Genomic DNA, 20589 nt, shown 5'->3' with positions numbered 1-20589 from the left:
AACATTCAGCTTCAGTAATCCTGCTATAATCGGGCACAACAACGTGTGTATGCAAACTACTGATGCAGTCATTACGTATCCAATTGCGTTGTTGTCAACACACGGGTCTAATTAAAAGGTCGGCTTTGAAAATGGGACACTTCTTGGGGTTTGAAGGTTGTTGACGAGCGAATAAGGCGGGGGAGGGCAAACGAGGCTTAACATCCGCTTGGCGAGGTAGCACTGTTGGCGCAGATTTAATGACCAGAATAACCCTTGCTTGAGAGGGCCAAATTGGAGTAGAGAAGGAAGTTCATTTCTTTTGTTTAAACTGTTTCGATGCGACTGTTTTTGAGATTCAGTTAAGGAATTGAGTAAAAAATGCGAGTCCAACAACAGCGGTGCAGCACCAAAGATAGTCGGTAGCAACGTAATTGATTGTAATATTCGATTATATGACGTGTAAACATAACATCTGGACTTTAGACATTTCAGACACGAACTTGATCAAATTTTGCAGTGAACTTTTACCTGCGGCAGAAAATAATAAGATAATATGAAACATTCCTACGGTGTTTTAGCCGCGAAACTCTTACCTGTCAGCGTATGTATTAAATTCCAGATAAGATCAGCGTTTAACCAACAGTTTCCTTATGAATTTGAACTTTTTAAATAGCCGGCAGATACAACGCTCATGTATAGATGGGTATACGCATGAGTAAGAGTTCAAACTCGGATAGCAAAGTATTTTAGACCGGCAATACACAAGGCTTAGGGTAATTCAAACGACTGAGTCAGAGATTAGAGCTGGGGTATAGGAGAAGCACCAAGCCGCAGTGCACGTAGTTAACCATGCGGTCACTCCTGGAATATGGAACAAAGATAGAATGCTATTCGTCGCCTACGCATCTGCGGCTAGAAGGAAACTTGTATGGGGTTACATGTGCCAAGAGTTGGCATGAAGTGTAGTTTGTGGCATGAAATATACATGAAACCGATTTGCGTCGTGTTCTAAGACCGCGTGCTTATGACGCAAGCGGCAATATCGCATAATAATTAACCCCGAGAAAGGAAATGAAGTCAAAAGTTCCTTAGACGAATAACGATGTATTTAGGTAAGGCACGGTTGAGTTCATACACAAAAACGAAACAGGTAATTCAAGGCACAAACTGGAAGGTTGTCATTGCAAATATAAACAAAGTGTGCGATTGTAAATCAGCAACGTACACGGGTATATTTCTATTGATGCGTAAAATGAATTTAAAACATATATTTATTAATCTGACCATTTATAAAACTTTCTCTTATAATATAAATAAAATAACAACCAAAAACAAGGGGAAGGTAAAACCTCTCACTATAATAGGCAAGTGCTCTTAATGGTCACCTTTGAAATGCAACATTTCTGCGTTATATGGCGTGTGCAATATGTTGTGCCATGAAATAGGATTGCAATCACTGTCGTAACGAGAAAAGTGGAAGGTCTAAACACAAACGACGGAAAAACATCATATGGGGAGAAAACTATTCCAACTAGATATTGCACAAAGTATTACACTGTACCGAGTCTTCCAGGTATGTACAAGTAGCAATTTTTACACGTAAATTGCCTATTGGTAAGACAATATTTAACAAGACTGGAGGTAAATGCATATCAAGACCCCAAAAACTACAGGTCGCAACGAAAAGGAATTGGAAACACAACTTAATCTGCTAATGATTCGTTAAAACTTAGATCACTTCGAAAGGTTGTGATAAGCCAAAACTATTTCTGTTTAATTATTGAAATTTATGCTTGGTTATTATTTTTAACCTTTACTTGTTTATGTTTTTCAAAATAAACCTTAAGTATAATAGCACCGTAGAAATAAAAAAAACTAAAAGAATAAATACTAAAAATGCAAACACGACCCCAGAAAACTCATGAGGTGACTAAGATTGCGTTAATTATCCCAGAAACAAGTTCGTACAAAATTGCCCCGCCGAAAAATATTGGCAGAACATAATGCCACTTGCGTATGTTGGGATGTGTCTGAAGCGGTATGACAAGATGGCGGAAGGTTCGTGAACGACCTTTGACCAACATGAGGAAGAGCAGCGGGCCACATATAAGGTTCACAGTGCACGAGACGATCTTATCAAGAATGTTCACAAAGCCCTGGTAATATCAACAAAGATTCATTAATGAGATCTTTAGTTGTCGTTTTATCAATAAAACGTTTTACATAAATTGTGAAGTGGCAAAAAAAAATAGTCAAGAACATTTTGTGCCAAGTGTTCGTTCCATTATGAACTTAGCTTTTAAAATGTAATTTTGCAGCCAATTGAAAAATGCTCTAAATTTTAAACCGCATGTATTTGAGGAGCGGAATGAATCCTTTTATCAGTTTTAACCCATTTTGCCCAAATTTTCGAGTAAATAGAGAATGAAAAGCATTTAGTGGTGATAGAAAATGTGAAGTTTCGTTGGAAATTGCATAATTACCTCCGGGCACGCATTTGACCCGAGCCCTGTTGATGAATCAACAGTGCGGGGATTTAAAGTCTTGAGTAGCGGAACTAAATGCTCGCTCGCCGAAAGTTTCACTAAAAAACTGTGTTATTGGAAGCGACGAAATATGCGAAACTATAGCTCACCGGAACGAACAAGCAACCACATTTCGGGTGAAATCACCTCGAGTTTGTTTACCTGACACAGGGGGTACGAATAAGCATACAGGTTTTCCTTTTGGGTTAGAACTGTTGCACGCAAACATAAATCACCCTAAAAGATTATTGTGTGGGTTTCCTGAAGGTAACCACACACAGTGAAAGTAACACAACGCAACGTAAAGGAAAAGGCCAACTAGTGCTAAACATGTTGCAAAAATTGCACAAAGCAAAACGAATGATACAAAATTACAGTTGGTTTAAAAGTAACCTTGATTCAACCTAACGACGTAGTTACGCTATTACTTGCGGGTCGGTTAAACGGTTGGTTGCAATACGCACACAAGCTTTCAAGCCTTACGAAGTCATGACTTACCTTGGGATCAGACAAAGCAACCAAGAATACAACGAGAAAAGCCAGGACGCCGAAACCAATGTGCCATAACCTAAAAATACAAAAAATGGTTTCAGGGTGAAATAAACAGGAAGTGGGTAAGTTAACTTACGCATTCGGTGCACAGAAAGTCGGCAAGATGTTCACCAACTTGCACTTACGCCTTGAGCGAATAATGTAATCCACTGCACCGATAACTAGAAATACACAAAGTTTATGCCGACAAACTGTCAAAAACTTTCTTTGGGGCAAAATATCCTTTGTGTCAGGACGAATTTGCTACACATGTCGTTTATATTGACCACTATTTTTTTATCAACCGAGGACTTGACCTAGAAAATATGTTTTGCAAATGCAAAAAAAGACAATAGCAACGTATCTGTTAACAGAATCTACAAGGAGATTAATACAAGTTTATCCTACCATCCATTTGAATGACTTACCGGTGTGCTGCATAGCTGAGCCTATGGTGAGGTAGGAAACAGTGACGCTGATCATTATGAAGAGTTGGAGCAGGGTTGCAATCCAATCGAAATCTGGACGGTATTTTTTGATGAACTGCAAAAGTACGATATGACATATTAACAGAGTATTTTAAGTAGAGCATAATCTGTTGATCCTCGCACCTGCGTAAGTGGGACGGTTGAGATTAGTCCGTTTTCTTTAGCCCTGAAAGGTAAGTAATAAATGTGGTTAAGATTAATTTGCCGCACAAGTTTTGATGAAGACTTATCTTCAACTATTTGAGCACTGTATGACTAATACAGCACAGTCAATAAAAGGCCAGAATAATGCAGTATAGCGCAAGAATGCAAGTTTGATTTTGCATAAAAATTGGCTGCATGTCGTATTACCAATACTTTGTATGTCAAAAAACTCGTGGATATATAATCCTAAGAAAAAAAAACATTAAATCCTAGTTAAGAACAAGATAAATATTTTAAAAGTTTCTCAAGGCTCAACATACCCTTGTAAACTCATCGCGGGGTCGCATTTAACCAACTCACTAGCGCCCACTGGCGCCGTTGTGACAGGGACTGTGGCAGTCGTGACTTCGTCTCCATGCAACACAGATGATTGGTTGCCGATCAAACTAGCCACGCCAATAGTCCCGTTGCAATTAGATTCAATTTGAGGAACCACACTAAGCACTGCCCAACACCTAAACACACAGGGTTTATATTAATTGGAAGTCTGAATTATCAATGAAATTTTCTCATTTTACTTCACCATTGAGTATTTGCAGCAAATCAGTACAGTGCCACTTCACATGGTTTTGAAAGTATAGATGTTTTTATTTCAACAATAGTTTATTTCACTTAATCAAAGAGAAAACACATTCACACTAAAATTAATGCAATTAGGGCAACAATTAAAAACAAAACATATAGAATTGCTACTTACCAAGCAATATTCAGCAACATACAAACTGTGAGACCAGCAAATATTGATGCTCGAAACCCTTTTACATGTGCTTCTTTTGCACTAAACCTTCCAAAAAGCATTGGCATCACCTACTCATTATAAAAGGAGCAACATCAATACCAACTTTGTCGTGAATACAATACATACCATTTTATTGAATATTGTTAACTTTATGTGTACTACTTACCAATGGAAGACCTCCCAATGCAACAGCTTCCATTAAAAACGGTTCGTTCAGCTTTAACCAATTGTTAGAGATGGGAGTGTGTATTTCAATACTTACATAACATGTTACCATAATCTGCCAGAAAAGCACGTAGTTTTATTTCAAGTTTTTTTTTGTACAAAATAAACACACTCACTGTAACAATTAAAATTGACCCCTTTGCTAAAGTCATCAAGGCAATTACTGGTTGCAAGAATTGAAATGCAAGCAAAATAAAAATAGTTAAAGTCCACATAAAAACTGGTATCACCTTGACATAACTGAACAAAATGAATGCTTTAGTTGAATAATAGCAAACTCGCAAACTCGCAAATAAAACTTACTTGATACTAAGAAGTTGACCATATGATTCGCTGCCAGCTAACACATATGAAATGAGAGTTGATGTGCTATTAGTACAAGTAAAATTTGAAAAAAAAGTTGGTTGTGTATACATTTTAGCTAGGATTGTCATGCATCAGGGTCTAATGATCAGATTGACATGGAACCAATCTTAATGTTTGAAACAAAATTAAACGAAAGGTTTTTGGGGAAAATACTAATTAATGCCAGATAGATATGAAAAGAAACATACAGAATCTTTAGTGCAAAACCAACGTCCAATCTAGCTGCTTCAATATGTTAAAATTTAATGCTGCATTTTTTAAATGGGAGTAGTTTTTTATGATATTTTATGAGACAGAAAGAAACTAAGACAAATATGAAAGCAAGTGAAAACTGAACATATTTCTTACACATAAGACATTGTCTATCAAAATAAGAACACTTCTTAGTAATAAGGGTGGTATGGCAATCCTTATTATAGGTCAATATGACTTACAAGTTTAAAAATAGTATTATGCTGAACACATATCCCATCCAGTTTGGTAGAAACAATTTTCCCATTAAATGCAAATTAGGATGCATTTCTTCCACACTTTTATTAGGGCCACCAATGATACTTTCCCCTGTAAAAGAGTAATTCCATTACAAAAAATATATCAAGTTGGGAACCATTTAAACAAACCTATATCTTCACCATCATCATCACTGCCTGCACTTGAATCTTCACATGTAAAGTCAGTCTGGCCAATTGGCACTCTGAAATAAAACATATGTCTAGTTCAAACTTAACTAAGTAGTGTTAAACATTTGGTAAAAGCAAATTGCTGAGGCCATGCATGTGAAAAGGAAAATCATGGTAAAGTAAGTCAAGCTGTTTATAAATACAAAACAAATCTAAAATATACATATTATGTGGCTAAAACACAAGTAGACAATGCTGCGGCCACTTTTTTTTGATTTTGATTTTTTTTTTTGACACTTTTTTTTGAAGTTTGATTAAACAACTTACAGTGCTTCATGGTCAGCAGAATGAACAGAATTGTGTTGTCTTAATGGAAAAAATTCTTGGTTTTCATGATTTCCACCCAAGAACTCATGAATTGAGTTGCTAATGGCTGACTGACTTATTTGCAACACTTCCACCATTAAAGTCACAACCAACATCTAAAAAGACAATCTTTAGGTTTGAAAATGCATTATTGTCAGTCTCATTAAATTACTTTTTTTCCTAATTTAATAATAAATATTGGTTTTATTAAAAATCATAACTGCCAGATAACTTGTATATAAAAAAGGCATCATTTACCTCTTTTTCAAAGGGGCTACACTAAAATACGCAATCTATACGCAATTTACTAAAAAAAACTAACTAAGATGTTGACGGTTAGGGCTATTAGGATCTGGGTCAAAGCTGCATACGTTTTATAAGTAGATTGTGTAGCTTGCGTATTTTAGAGGAGACCTTTTCAAAGTGCTTATATAAACCACGTTCCATAGCTCTATTGACAACCTGCACTAATGATGACAACAGTGATTGTTGAAAACGTCTGCATAATGCATTCTTTCTACACAAGTTCTCTGGCAGTTCTGTTTTTGATTAAATTACTCTTTAAGTCAATGTATAGTGTTCCTAAGAATATTGGTTTTAAAAGCTAATTGGTACCTACACAAACATCTCAAAATCTACTAGCTTGACAGATAGCATTACATATTTTAACTTCACTAAATTCTATTACATAACTTTTTTTTTTCAGTTTAACCAACCTGCATGAGATAGCTGATAGTAAATGTGACCACAAATGGATAAAAACCACAATTGGACAACATTAATGGAAGCCCCAGTATCCCAGTTCCCAGGATTGTGGCAATTGAAATAAAAACTGAAACAAACAAAGATTGTATGTGGTATAAATAAACTTGTAAATAGAAAGTAACCAGGCACATATTTATATTGCTTGTCCCATTTACATGTAATCATTTAGCATTACCAAGAGGTTTCTATTTTTCATTTTGCCCAACCAAATGTTTTACCATACTGCTTTTAAATCTTCTCTTTTATGATATCAACAAAAATTGCCAAGAGCAAACGCAAAGCTACACACTAATATTCAACAAACTTTTCAACAAATTAAGTGTAATATTTCCTTCAGAAATGTAAGGATAACGGATAGGTAAACATCTACATACAGGAAGTACATTGTATAAATTCTAGTTGTCATGTGTTTTTCGAATTGGAAAAATGTTCGTTACATGAAAGGAAAACTACGATCAAAAATTAAGCAATGGTTTACAAATTAAGTTTGCAACACAATAACAACGTGAATACTGAATAGTAAACTTACAACATTGCAGGTATGCAAAAAAAGGAGGATCGTCAGCGGTGCTTTCCAAGTTTGACCATTCTTGTGTATTTGTTTTCATGCTGAAACAATTCCGTCCGGTTTAGTAGAAAACGAATTGGTCTACTCTACTTACATTCGGCAAAAGACAACAAGAAGTTCAAGAACAATCAACAAACTAAGAGGTGAAGGCTGTGAGTGTGAAAAGAACTTGAGAAATCAGCTGATTTTTAACGTAGTTGGTATTTTAACGTCTCCTACATGGGAACATGTACCACATAAAAATAAAGTTTCAACCTTACATGTATTCTATAACATTTGTTAGGTAAAAATTCTGCTTGCGTTCCTAAATCGACTTAATCAAATACAATTTTTCATGTCACTTTGTCAGTCTTTACGATGTATGTGACTATTAGATAAAAAGAAAGTTTAAATTAGCCGCGGTGCCTACATTAACGTCACCATTTTTCTATAGATGTCAAGTTTCATGAAGTATATAGCTTGCCTCTATTTCAAAAATGTTTCAGCGTATCTTGGTTTTATTCTTAGTTGCGAAGAAAGATAAATAAATGACAAGCTATTGGAAAGAATGTGTATATTAAGACAGTTATAAATGCCCTATTCCATAAACTCGTGATCTGTGGTGTAACAACCACTCTTCAACATGCTTTCAGAACTCTCTTGTTTGTCTGCTGATGATCGCTTACACGTCAACGCAACATGGCAATTAAAAGCATAGCTGAATTAAGTGGTCGCCGACGGCGAGGTGTAGACAAACGCGTCTCACGCTCGACACGGCAAAAAGGTGCCCAGGCTGACTAAAATAGCTCAGCGTAGCGAGAAGCTGTCATTCGGAGTACAGAGCAACGAGTTGTTTGTTTAATGACTGTTTTGGTGGAGTCAGTGCGAAAGGGCGGCGAAAATGACTTAGCGCGATAATTGACGGTGCACGTTTCATCTTTCTGTTTGAATGTTTAAAAGTTTGTCTTCCCTTAACTGCACCACGAGCCTGTATGACAGTTTACGGAGTTATGTGGTGTGTGGTCCCCGCCTGCTTACATAGTCGACTAACATTAAAGCAGAATAAATGTTTTGAGATTTACAACGCTTGCGCATCAGATGAGATAAGGCAGAGAGAATCATATTAATCATGCTCTGGTTTGCATACGTTACGTCGTGCGGTTTGCAGCTGCAAACGCTTTTTTACGGTGAGAATAAAGACACAAGGCGCTTGGTCCCTGTAGTGTTGGCACAAGGTAAGGCATGAGGCACTAAGGCACAAGGCGCTTGTAGTGTAAGGCACAAGGCGCTTGGTCCCTGTAGTGTTGTCAAACTGCGGTAGTCCATGTTTGCTTTTCGATTGATTGAATTGTTTCCGCGATATGCTTGTTCTCGCCGTTGTTGAAGTTTACGCTTAGCCTACAAAACACACTCGAACTTCTGTCGCCTACATGCGAAATGTAACCTTTTGTTTGTTTACTTTTTGGAAATGAATTTTCGAGTTATTTTTGTACCGCAATTACTGTAGAGAACTGCGTCTAGCATTGCAAAGCCCTGGTGCCTATTTTTCAACAGAATTAAACACCTGACCGTGCAAGTGGACTATGCAGCGTGGTAACCATATGCTTACTGAGTGCGTTCTCAGTTCAACATGAGTGATGACACTAGTTTTACTGCTCAATTCTGCGGCTCCGCCATGTTGTTGCAAATTTACCTTGTTTGAGATGAAGCATATCTATCAAGCAATTGACTAAAAGGCCTTAGTTTTGAAATCTATAGCATTTTAATTAAAATTTATGATAAAAGCGGCACGGAATCGCTATAAAGATCGGCGTGTTGTTCCAAAAAACGATACTGCCACGTTTGGGACAACAACATATAGTAGTATCGGCACACGAAAGCTGTATACCTTAAACATACTATTTCAACACTCAACAAAGGTTGGCATTTAGCCAGATTTCACAATGGCGCTTTGAATAGCTTCTTTCGCGCCGAAAGAAATCTTGAGTAAACAAGCTGAATGGGAATGACGACGGATCGACGCCATATTGAGGATTGTTGCTGAAAGATGTCTCAAAAAGTCTGCTACATGTTGTTTAAAACCATCAGGTGCTATTTTGAAATTGCGGGTAGGCTGAAAAACGTTTACTGTGTACTACGATTACTCTATGTAAGTTACTATTCGTATTGAGTTGTGTTCGACTTGCGGAAAGGCAGATTTCTTTATGACGTTTTTGATACATTCAGGCACCGTTGCTTCAGGATGTAGAACAGTTTAAAGCAGTGGTTCTCAAACTTTTTTATTGTCGGGGCCAAATGGTATTTTTAAATGGTATTTTTTAAGTGCGTAGGGAGCCGCAAAAAAACGAAATCTTGAGAAAATCACTAAAGAAGATGAATTTGAAAGCTAAAATAGCAATGTTTGGTGGTTTTCTGAGGTCTGGTGCGAGCCGCAAAATAAGTTGTTGGAAACCGCATGCGGCCCCAAAAACCGAGTTTGAGAACCACTGGTTTAAAGCCTTCCTTCTAGTTCGCACATGTCGCTTACGTGGTACATTCCATAAACATTGTTTGGGTAAAGAGCGCCAACTCGACCTTTCGCAACGTTGTACAGTCACACTGAAGTGATGTCAAGTTGTTTTACTCGCATGCCAGGCGCACTTGGCCGCAATTGTAAAACTGAACGCGATGTAAGTTATTTTGTATTGCAGCGAAACAGGTATCATCAGCATTGGTATCAACAACCCAACGCAACTTAGAACAAACTTGAGTATATTTACATCTAGTCTCCGGTGTACAGATTAATGGAGGCCAATAGGTCAGACAGCGATTGCTGCGCGACTGTGTATGTATGAGGTCCTGTATGGCATACTCAGTAAACAGCAGCGAAAAAGGCAACCGTAATTAGCTTGTGAAACAGGCACCAGTCATTCATGCTTGAAGTCATTTTTGCAGCAAACACGTGCTAGTTTAAACGCTTGGCCCTCGGTCATATCCTGTGTGCTATTCCTGCTGCCCTGCTTAGAAGCGGGAAGTAAAGTTCAATACACGGGCTGTTGAGAGTCACATGAATGCCCAGTTACAGTTTGAAAGGGTCCATGTTTTATGTGAGGAACCGTAACTTGTGTAGGAAAGGAAATTGAAGCTTTTTATTCAATGATTAGTTTTGAATTTAAAACCTTATGTTTGGAAATCAGCGTGTTGCAGCTTCTGTGCGAAGCAACAAAAGCAGGCAGTCTTGATGACCCTTCGTGTTTCAGGAAACGTTTTGTGTAAAATGTGATCGATCACTTAAGTTTTGTGATATATCATCCTCATGGGGAAAGCCGGGATTAGCGTGTGGCAGAGGAATGCAGTTTCGTTGCTACCGAGTACTTGTTGTAGCAATGTTCACCTATCACAGTAATATCCATTCTTACAATGCAGATTAGAGTTTTTGTGGCCGCCTTCAGTGGTATTGAGTGCAGTCTTTTAGAAATCAATTGTCGACTATCAGGTGATTGAACAGCTACCTAAATCGGCATTTTCCATTGAAGTACAGATAGATCAGTTAGGAGGTGACATGGACGGTTCCACTTGGTTAGTCATTCACCCGACTCACAAGTTATTAGCACCGGTCGTGGCAAAAGCGCTGTTGGCGCACGAGTCGTGTTTGCAAGAGGATTAGCACGGCAATGAAGCAATTGCTTCACCTGTCTTGGAAATAGGCAAGATTGAAATGCACGAATTTCACCTGCAGTTCCGAGATAGAATTGAAAATAGGGTCAAATGTAAAACGTTTTTTCGGAAATCTTTTGTATTGGAATTTTAATCTCATTCTAAACTATTCAATTTATATTGTCGCACATTCACTGTGGTCAATCAAAGCGACCTTGAATTCAGTAGGAGATGGTTTGACACAGTAAAATTTACCGAAACTCGAGATAAATATATACATTTTTTTCAAACGCATTATAGCCATGTTAAACTTGGATACGGTTCATGTTAGGCCGCTACAGCACTTGACAAAGAAACATTTCGGCATGCCATTCAACGGTTGTTTAACGTATCCGTCTCTCATGTGTCTGCTTGGTTGGTGTGTGCATTTTTCGCTGTCGGATTGCTGTTTGTGTTGACATGCGGGCAACCATATCATTTCTAGGAGGAATTGATTTTCAACAGGATTAGTTTGTAACCGATTCAGGAAAGCTTCACGCAGGTGTGGTCGTTGTCTCAACATCCAAGGCCGAATCTCTCACAACTGGAGTTTGTATGAAAAAAAATGTGTTTTTTCGTGTGTTTTATTCTGTACCGTACTCACCACACAACGATCTTTCAATTGTGTGTGGGTGTAACTGGGCTAACGCCTGACTGCGTTGCTTCGGAGAACTTTGACTTTGAAGCGACTTATTTGGTCACATGTTAATACCATCCTGGATATCCACACACGTCAAATGGATGTGAAAAAACGCTGCATAAACGTTCATTTGCGCATTACAGACTGCCATTATATCCTTATCGGCGGTATCGGCTTTTGCACGCTTCTTATCGGCTGTCATTTTTTAGGATAAGGTGCTGTATTTTGGTATCGCGACGAATCTTTGGATATTATAAGGTACTCGCAGCAAAAAGCATCATTGAAAATTTTGCTTGATGCACTACGCATAGGAATATCAAATAATAAAACCTCCAACCAAAACAGGACGGGTTCGTCAGGGTTCGACTTGTTTGTTTTTTACCCGAAACTTATATGTTTTGCTTCCCCGGAGGGTGACGAGTTTGTTAAACTTTAAATCACAACCATTTCGTTTTGTATGCACTTGTGGGGTTCTATTAAGTTAAAATGTAAGCGATTGCAAAAAAATATTTCCGCGCTTTTGCGGCAATAATATTCCACGCTAATGATTCTATGCTTTAAATATTAGTTTTTAATAAAACTGCTGTAAAATTAGCTCGGTTTTGCTTAGTATCAGGGGATCAGTAAATCGAAAAGGTGTCAGTAACGTCCAGCTTCCTTGCTTTTGGATTGATTCTAAAAACTTCATACCGTTCTGAGTCAGTGTGTTTTCTACTTAAGTTCTGGCTTGATAGATTGAAAAGGAAGCGGTGGCCTTTGCGTGCACCTAGGTGAGAGTTTGTGATTCCCTGCACGAACTTCGCACTGCGGGTGTCGAGCAAAGGTCAGGATGCTATGATTGGACCAGAATATTTTTTGCACATGGTCAAAAGGAACTATACGTCTTTTTTTAAAACGCGTGTTGAGGGCATCGCGTCTCAAAGTATATAGCTTTCCTGTTACAGTCAGCAAAATAGAGTAACTGCGCACTTCCAGTCATTCAACGTACGCTAATAAGTGTTCCCTGGTCGATTGCGAAGCACCAGCATGGACAGGAAACACAAACCAAACACATGCATTGAGAGAGAGAGAGGAAATTTGCGCTTAGCCGACAAGTAAAGTATGATGTCAAATTATTAAGTGTGACCTACAAATGTCGGGTCTATTTATGAGGTTTTATCAGTTTATTGACCAAGCCATTCATTCGTAGTCGTGTTCCAAAACGGAAAGCTGGAATTCTTTGATGGCCTATTGTGTGTTAACTCGAAGACAGTGTTTATTTCGCACCGCTTTTTGAGTTGTCGGTGTTGATGCCGCGTCATTTTCACATCCCCACACAATAGAAGCGCCATTACGTCGAGAGATATGGCTTGTTTACCAAACAAAGCGACGCACACGTAATCGGTCTTCCCTTGGCTGAAGCCTGGAACTGAAAGCTATATACTATGGCGAGGGTTAAGGCTTAAGACCATCAGTTATGTGTAACGGAATATGTCGAGTTATATAAAACACCTGAAAGATATCTTTTAAAAGTTTTTGTTGCTATATTTTCACATATAAGTTAGAGTTTTAAATTTAAAAACTGGATAGGTAGATGCGGGTAATTGTCAGGTTACTCCGCGCGGTTTGCATTCAGTAATTCGAGGTCATAGAAAAGTGAACGACAACTTGTAATTGAAGCCTTCCATGCAGTTTCTACTGGTGCCGACGGATTTATTGCTTCAGCGATTCGGACTCGGTAATGGCACAGCGAATTCCCACGCGAATTGGTGATGATGTGAAACAACGGTTACACGCTGTAAAGCTCCTTGAGTTGCGTATGTCATTTAAGTGCAGGTCATAAGTTAAGGGCTTCGCTATTAATGATAGACGGTTTCGTTTTATGTCAAGAGTGTGTGTGTGTAAGAACTGGTGACCAGAAAAACGTTTTCTAATAGCCTGACAAGGTAACAGGACGAGTAACAGGACCATGTCCATATAAGGCGTCGCCATCTCAGCCCAGTATTTGGCTTGGTGCCAAATACAGACAATGCGAATATTCAATATCCTGTGCTGGTTTGCGGTTAGATTTTGTGCATAGTTGAGTTGTCAGTTACAAATAACTTGTGATAAAGATGTTTAAATAACTGCTGGATCTGAATTCTAATTGGTAGAGCAAAATGTTTGAGGTTTGTTGCATAGCCGCAAGGCTGTGTATTAATCAACACACGGCGCGAGCAGGAAGTTCGTGTTGATGCCTTAAATCAACTGTACGTTTTGTATGATAAGTGGTCTTGGTATTGAGATTTTGAGTGCTGTGTACAAAACAGTCATAGATAAAATCGAACTCGTTAAGTTATGCGATTTGACATTATTTTCACTTCAACAGAGTGTGTGCAATAGTGAAATGGTTTAGAAAAGGAGTGTTTGATTTAGATTAAGAATGTGGCATTGAATCTACCTTCACAATATTAAGAACGTTGCAGTGAAACCACCATTCAAACAATCATGAGATCGGGGATTCACTTTTTGACTGCACTTGTAAGTTTTACAATTTCAATAATGCGATTTACCCCAAACGCTTGTTTAGCCAATAGGGGACAGAACTTGGTATACATGACGAAAAAACTTTTCATTAACAATGTAAGCAAAGATTAGGACACACTTGTGTTTTTTTCCTTATGGGGTATACGTACTAAAGTTGGGTTGGCCCCTTAGTTAAATTGTTACGCATTAAGGCTTGGGCTAAGGCTACAAAATATCGAACGCCTTGGACACGACTCAAATCCAGATTATAGGACAATGAAGTGATCGATACACCTGTCTAACTCTATTACGGCTCACCCGTAATGGAGTTTATCATGTATGAAGACGCCACGAGGCAGCGGTTAAATGCCTTTCCTAGCGATTTTGTGTAAATTATTGACTTGACGTATCAGCCTGACGCTAGCAATTAACTTGACCTGTTTTGAGTCAGGCTTGGTCGATGAATTTTCTGATGACGGAGGGTGGATATAGATGTATCGAAAAATGTTCTTGCACACAAATAGATCAAGTTAGTTCAGCCAATTGCACTGGCCTCAACCTGACGACTGTCCCAATTCCTGACGTTTACCAGGTATATTTCGACTCAAGGCATTGAATGATTTGTGGTAATATATTAGTTAAAAAAATACTGTGGTATTATTTTCAGTATGCATAACAAACAACTGTTTTATTTTTGTTTGCACGTTGCTCTACGTAATTATATTAATCAAAATTCATTTGAACCAAATTCGCCGTTTTATAAACTGCTGTCATTAGTCTGTTTGGGATCTAAACACTTTTAAGTCGCTGCCTAAGGTAATTGCAAATAAGTTTGGAATAATAACAATTTTGTAAAATGTATTTTATTGATTGTCTAATGTTGCAAGTCGAAAATGCTCCTGCAGCCCACCACTTGAAATACAATCGTATGCTATATTATAATAACTATGAAAAGCATCATAAAAAAAGCCTTCATGGAATTGTGAAACGTTCCCAATAGTAATGTTACGGCGTACAGTCTCCTTAAGCTTAAAAACCGTTTCATATAGAACCCATAATAAAAACAAGTTTGTTTTATGAAGTTTTTATCTTGTAATTTACCGCACAAAAAATGTTCTAACAGGTGGATGTGTTAATACTCGACTTCAACAAATTATCTTACATCGCAAGAGATGCATTCATGCGCTATACGTCGTTGACGGATGTCCGTTTGACTGGCAACCGAATTCGTTCTATTGAAGGGGAAGCTTTCGTTGGTTTGGGAAGGTAAGATCGTCTCTAGTATGTTGGATAGAAAACTCGTTAAAGTATTCCTGTATAAACTAAAAGAAAACTTTTTAAATATTGATAGACCAACAAAACTTTTTTGAACAGTTGCAATTTTGTAGATCGCTGCTTGTAGCTATAATACAATTTTTTATATGTCATTAATTTAGGCTTGCATTATCCCTGCTTTTAGATCCAACTTGAAACGACTTGATCTTTCCCTAAACCGTCTCTCGTCCCTACCAACGACGGAATTACGTCGAATCTCTCACAGTATTGAGTTCTTGTCAGTCGCCTATAACCGTCTTACCACCTTTCCTGCTGCTTTAGACGAAATGACTCAATTGCAGGAGTTGGACGTCTCACATAACTCAATAAAGGCAATGCCTAACGGTAAGTGGCTTGGAGGATTCAATTTTGTGCTGAAGTGTTTCAGTTATTGCCTCCCTTTACACCCAATAACCATAAATGTTACTTGCACTTAAAATATATAAATATATGTAAATAAATTGTCTATACAAATGAACTGGATATCTGCCGACAAAACCACGTAAAGGCAAACAATACATATATATCATGTACCACTTATGTCGCAGAGCAACTACCGGCGTCTCTTATAAAGCTAAACATCGCTTACACCACGATCGGAAAATTTTCAAAACGAAGTTTCTCGACTACCCCCAATCTGCAGGAGTTGCGAATGAGCGACAACCTTGCATCAGGAGCGGTTCGATTCGAGGATGGAACCTTTGACGTCCTCACAGGGCTTCGATATCTTGATATGTCCCGTTGTTTCTGCCGCCACTTGCCTCGTGCTAGTTTCGTCAAATTATCAAACCTAACCACGCTTTTGTTGCGGAAAAGTTACTTGCGACAGATGCCACAATTAACAGTGCACATACCACAGCAAGCAGACACCAAAGTAAATCTAACTGTGCCACCTGTAAACTCGGGAAAAACACCCTTAGATGGTGACGATCAGCTGATCTTTCGGAAAAAGCGTACTACTGCAACATCAAACAAAACTGTTGACCCTGCGTTGGACGTACAACCCCAAACACCGACATTTCGTTGGTGCAACCCGCAACTTCAATCCTTGGATCTATCACAAAACAGACGGCTGAAAGTAACATCGCCTACCGGGACCGCAAACGCTATTTTTCCACCTGCGCTTGTGAACTTGGACCTCTCATTGACATCTTTGGATGTTTTGCGTTCCACAGACCTGTCCAATCTCAAACAGCTCAAATATTTAAAATTATGCTCGACCGGCTTGACATCTATCAATCCCGGTGCCCTTGACCCGCTGTACAATTTAACGTCGATATGTTTGTCCAACAATCCGTTAACGCAACCACCTTCTATACCGTCCTCAGTCCAGGAGATCAACATGACTCAAACTGATCTGGTAGCATTGACACGAAGCTTCTTGGGAAACTTGACTAACGCTGTCACTCTTGATTTTAACAAAGGATTTCTCCGACATATCGAAGACGGGTCATTTACAAATCTTTTGCAACTTCGAATGCTAAACTTATCCACTAACAAATTGCAGAAGATATCGGAGCAAAGTTTGTTTGTTGGGTAAGATTATTTAATATTTTTTAATTAAAACACTTTCCTATATTTGCGATAGGTAAACCTATGGAATTTGTATTTAACTGTATTGTTTTGTGATCGTGATTGCATTGAACAACACGATACTCAGTGCCACGATATTACAATGGACATTTAAATTTCAACTTAAACGTAAAAAATGGCTGCTGTTTTTAGACTTCATTATTTGTCAGTTTTAGTAAAAGTGAAATAACTGCTAAACGTCAGCGAAGGCGATAGAAAGAAACGGTTGTTTCGTGTGCTTAGTCGCATACCCGCACTGTTAGTTGCCAGGAAATGATGATGAAATAAACAAACTTGACTTGTAGACACTCGGTAAGGCCGTGGGCATGTTAATTAACCGCCTAGATACCACACCTTCGCCCACGTATATTTTCTCTTTCCATTCCAAAGTCCATGAGGTGACGTACTTTGTGGTAATACCAACACCGCACTTATCTTCGAAATCAGCATTCCTAAAATAAACCGAATTCCTTCTACTACAGAAACGTCAGTGAAAATTCGTCTCTGCTTGCCTTGGATTTGTCAAATAATGCCATTGCGGTGGTTGACGATCTGGCTTTCGTATCACATTCATATCTACTTGAACTGCGTCTTGGCAGCAACGACCTTACTGAGATCACTGAACGAACGCTTCTGGGTCTGGGCAGCCTCAAAACTCTTGACTTGTCCCGCAACTTGCTTATCGACGTCGCTCCGAATGCTCTTCGTGACCTTCGAAATGTCGAGGTATGGTTCACGATACAACCCGTAATAGAGAAACGATTCTTGGAATTTCGTATTTTTCCAAAGGCGTATAAACGTACAATTGTACCAGCAAAAATCTGTTTAGTATTCGTATGCAACAATTTTGTATGTTCGTGATGGCATAAGGTAATAAGGCAACTACTGTCAAAACGAAGACACTGAAATGAGTGAATTAACCAAAGTGTAGCTTGTTTACCTATTTTAGTGCAATGTTAACGCTCGATTATGGTTGTTATTTTTATGCACAGCAAATTAATACTCATTTTGCTATTTTTTCTGCGCCTTAACATAGCGCCAAGAATCGCGAATTTTACTGGCAGTTGTTAACGTAATATATGCGTGGTTGGTACACACAACAAGAAAAGTGTTACATAAAGATGTGATACGCCGCTTAATCATTTTTTGGTCTATCAGTGATAAAGGTTGCACGCCCCCTGACTTAAACCAAGGAGTGTCAGTTTTTACATAACTTGGCCTCCTAACAGTTTGTATATAAGATGTATATTAACAAGTATGTAGCTCTTCCAGCAACAATAACAGCATGTTCGTTTATACATTATACCTGGCAGCAACAGGCCAAATTTCACAATTCAGCAAAAATATTGTAAGAGCAAATAATTCTAAGCTTAGATTTGCAAAATGGAATATCTTCACTTTTTTCAGGAAATTTATCTCAACAACAATGAGTTGGAAGTCATTTACCCTGAGCAGTTTGGATCGACGCCAATGCTGACGCGTTTGTATTTGACGGACAACCGACTGCTTATAGTGCACAAGCAGAGCTTTCCATCCCTGGTCGAACTAGTTCTGAGAAGGAACAATCTCACCACATTTCCTGTTATCGACGCCCCTGTCCTGACAGACGTCGATGTGTCGCAGAATGAATTGACGGTGAGTGGCCTTTTGCCTTGTATTACTTTGTTTTGCCGTGTGGATCCTTTCTAAACCGGTGCAAATGGGTCAATATGCTGGTAAACTTCTCTCACCTCTGCTTTCGGGAAGGCGTCGCTCAATTGCCTGTGGTTGTTTCGTAATTTACAATTCCCAAGTGCCTATTTATCTTATTGGTTGGGTATTAAGTTGAATTGTTGGTCTAGCTGTTCCTGCAAAATAACTATAAGTGCTCTTTGATTTCCATCAAAAGACATTTTGTTTATATTGCAACAAGGTCGAGCAAGGTAAAAAGGCGGACAGGAAACAAATGCTTTTATGTCTTTGTAGATTTATAAACTTTGTATTTTATTTAGGAAATAAGCACTGGTTCGTTGAAGGGGCTTTCCAATCTGCTACGGTTGGATCTTCACGAAAATAGCGAACTTGCATTCAGTAACTACTCGGTGTTCGCTGAAGCCCCACGCTTAACAGTGCTTAATCTTGCCGACTGTTCAGCCTACCAATTTGTGGAAACCCATCTCCAGTCTTTGAAAGTTCTGCTGTTTACACGCAACTTCATCGGTTACGTTTCCAAGCCAGTTGAACAGTATTTACCGTCGATTCAGCGCATTGACTTGTCATTCAACAACCTGACCACTTTACTACCCGAGATGGTTAACAATTCACAAACTCTGACATCTCTTGACCTCACGGGCAATAACTTCCAATGCGATTGCCACTTGGCGCCTCTGGTGACGTGGATCAGTCATCAAATCAAGCATGACCTTGTCGACGTGGTCGGAGCTCTATCTTACTTATGTGATGGTCCTCCTGCTATGTACGCACGTAGTGTGGTAGTGGCTGTAAGTCGTATGGATTGCACTAAACCTCCTCCTGAACCACAGCCTTCCGGGTCACCTCTTAGCCTCGTCGCAGTCGAGGTAATCTTCGGTTGTTTGACAGCAGTTGTTCTGGCCATTTCGGTGGTTGTTGCCTGTTACTGTCGTCGAAGAGCTCCGCACAACTCATCGTCGTCATCGCTCTCATCGGTAGGGCAGCAGATTCGTTCTCCTCGTTTTTGCTGTGACTGGTTCCTTGCTCACTGGTGCGGGCGCATGACACGGCCCAGAGGCGCAACTGGTGAAGATGAAGAACGGGATCTAATGGGTCCCACACCCACCCCGACTCCAACTGATACTCAGCCTCCAATACTGCTCTGACCCAATGCCAAGATACCTCAAGCTGTGCTATTTGTTTGTTTCTCGCTCTCTGCACTATTTAAACGGAATCGGTTTTGCTATACTGTCTGTACTCGTGTTTCCACTGTGTATTCAGCGCTTTTGAGTATTATGTGTTCAGTTTTTGCCAAACGCTGCAGGCACGGTTATTGGCAGAGCGTCTCTCTTCAATATTGGTTTTCTAAATGCTTTTTAGTCGAGTATGCCAATGTTGTGGTCTGATGTGCAAACGTTGCAATTTTTATTTGTTTAGTTGGTGTTAGTTGTTCCAAGTTGTATTTTGTTAAAATAAGTTGCCAACAATATTTTTTCAGCATGGCGGTGCGAGATGTATTAAGTGTTTAAATTGTAGCCGATCTGTTATCACAAAAAATATTGTGTGATGTACCGTCGTACCGTTGTCCGGGAAAATATTTTTTGGTTGGTTAACGTGCATTATGTCGCACATGTCGCATTACTTTCCATTGGGTTCATTCGTTTTTTCTCTGCAAAGTTCGGAACTGTATTTTTTGTGTCTCCAATGGCTTTCTTTTCCTTATAACTTACTATTTATTATGTTATGTGACAATAAAATGCTGCCAGCTGCTGTTGTATTTGCTGACTATGTTGGCCAACAACTTACCAGGAAGTATGCTTCGTTTCTAGCCCGCAAGCATGTTAAAAAGCAAGGAACAGCTGCGAAAAGATACGT

The 20589-nt window shown here is 38.9% G+C and overlaps 2 protein-coding genes across 2 annotated transcripts; one reads left to right on the top strand and one right to left on the bottom strand.

Moving 5' to 3' along the window:
* Positions 1 to 1066: 1066 nt before the first annotated feature.
* On the bottom strand, positions 1067 to 7588 carry LOC145230089 (uncharacterized). Its single transcript, XM_080095464.1, has 15 exons — positions 7341 to 7588; positions 6763 to 6878; positions 6008 to 6162; positions 5681 to 5754; positions 5495 to 5621; positions 4998 to 5063; positions 4811 to 4934; positions 4636 to 4749; positions 4428 to 4537; positions 3991 to 4185; positions 3650 to 3692; positions 3467 to 3581; positions 3136 to 3220; positions 3006 to 3075; positions 1067 to 2138 (listed from the first exon to the last, which is right to left on the bottom strand). Exons 1-15 carry the CDS (start codon positions 7417 to 7419, stop codon positions 1902 to 1904), a joined length of 1710 nt encoding a protein of 569 aa, XP_079951590.1. The 5' UTR covers positions 7420 to 7588; the 3' UTR covers positions 1067 to 1901.
* A 2738-nt stretch (positions 7589 to 10326) lies between these two features.
* On the top strand, positions 10327 to 20491 carry LOC145229940 (uncharacterized). Its single transcript, XM_080095284.1, has 8 exons — positions 10327 to 14172; positions 14609 to 14749; positions 15281 to 15423; positions 15617 to 15816; positions 16020 to 17007; positions 17526 to 17769; positions 18451 to 18678; positions 19035 to 20491. The coding sequence occupies exons 1-8, from the start codon at positions 14140 to 14142 to the stop codon at positions 19878 to 19880; spliced, it is 2823 nt and encodes a 940-aa protein (XP_079951410.1). The 5' UTR covers positions 10327 to 14139; the 3' UTR covers positions 19881 to 20491.
* Positions 20492 to 20589: the final 98 nt, after the last annotated feature.

The sequence above is a fragment of the Phallusia mammillata genome, chromosome 5 (assembly GCF_965637545.1).
Source record: "Phallusia mammillata chromosome 5, kaPhaMamm4.hap1.1, whole genome shotgun sequence".
Classification (NCBI taxonomy): domain Eukaryota; kingdom Metazoa; phylum Chordata; class Ascidiacea; order Phlebobranchia; family Ascidiidae; genus Phallusia; species Phallusia mammillata.
This window is presented reverse-complemented; position numbering and strand designations above follow the sequence as displayed.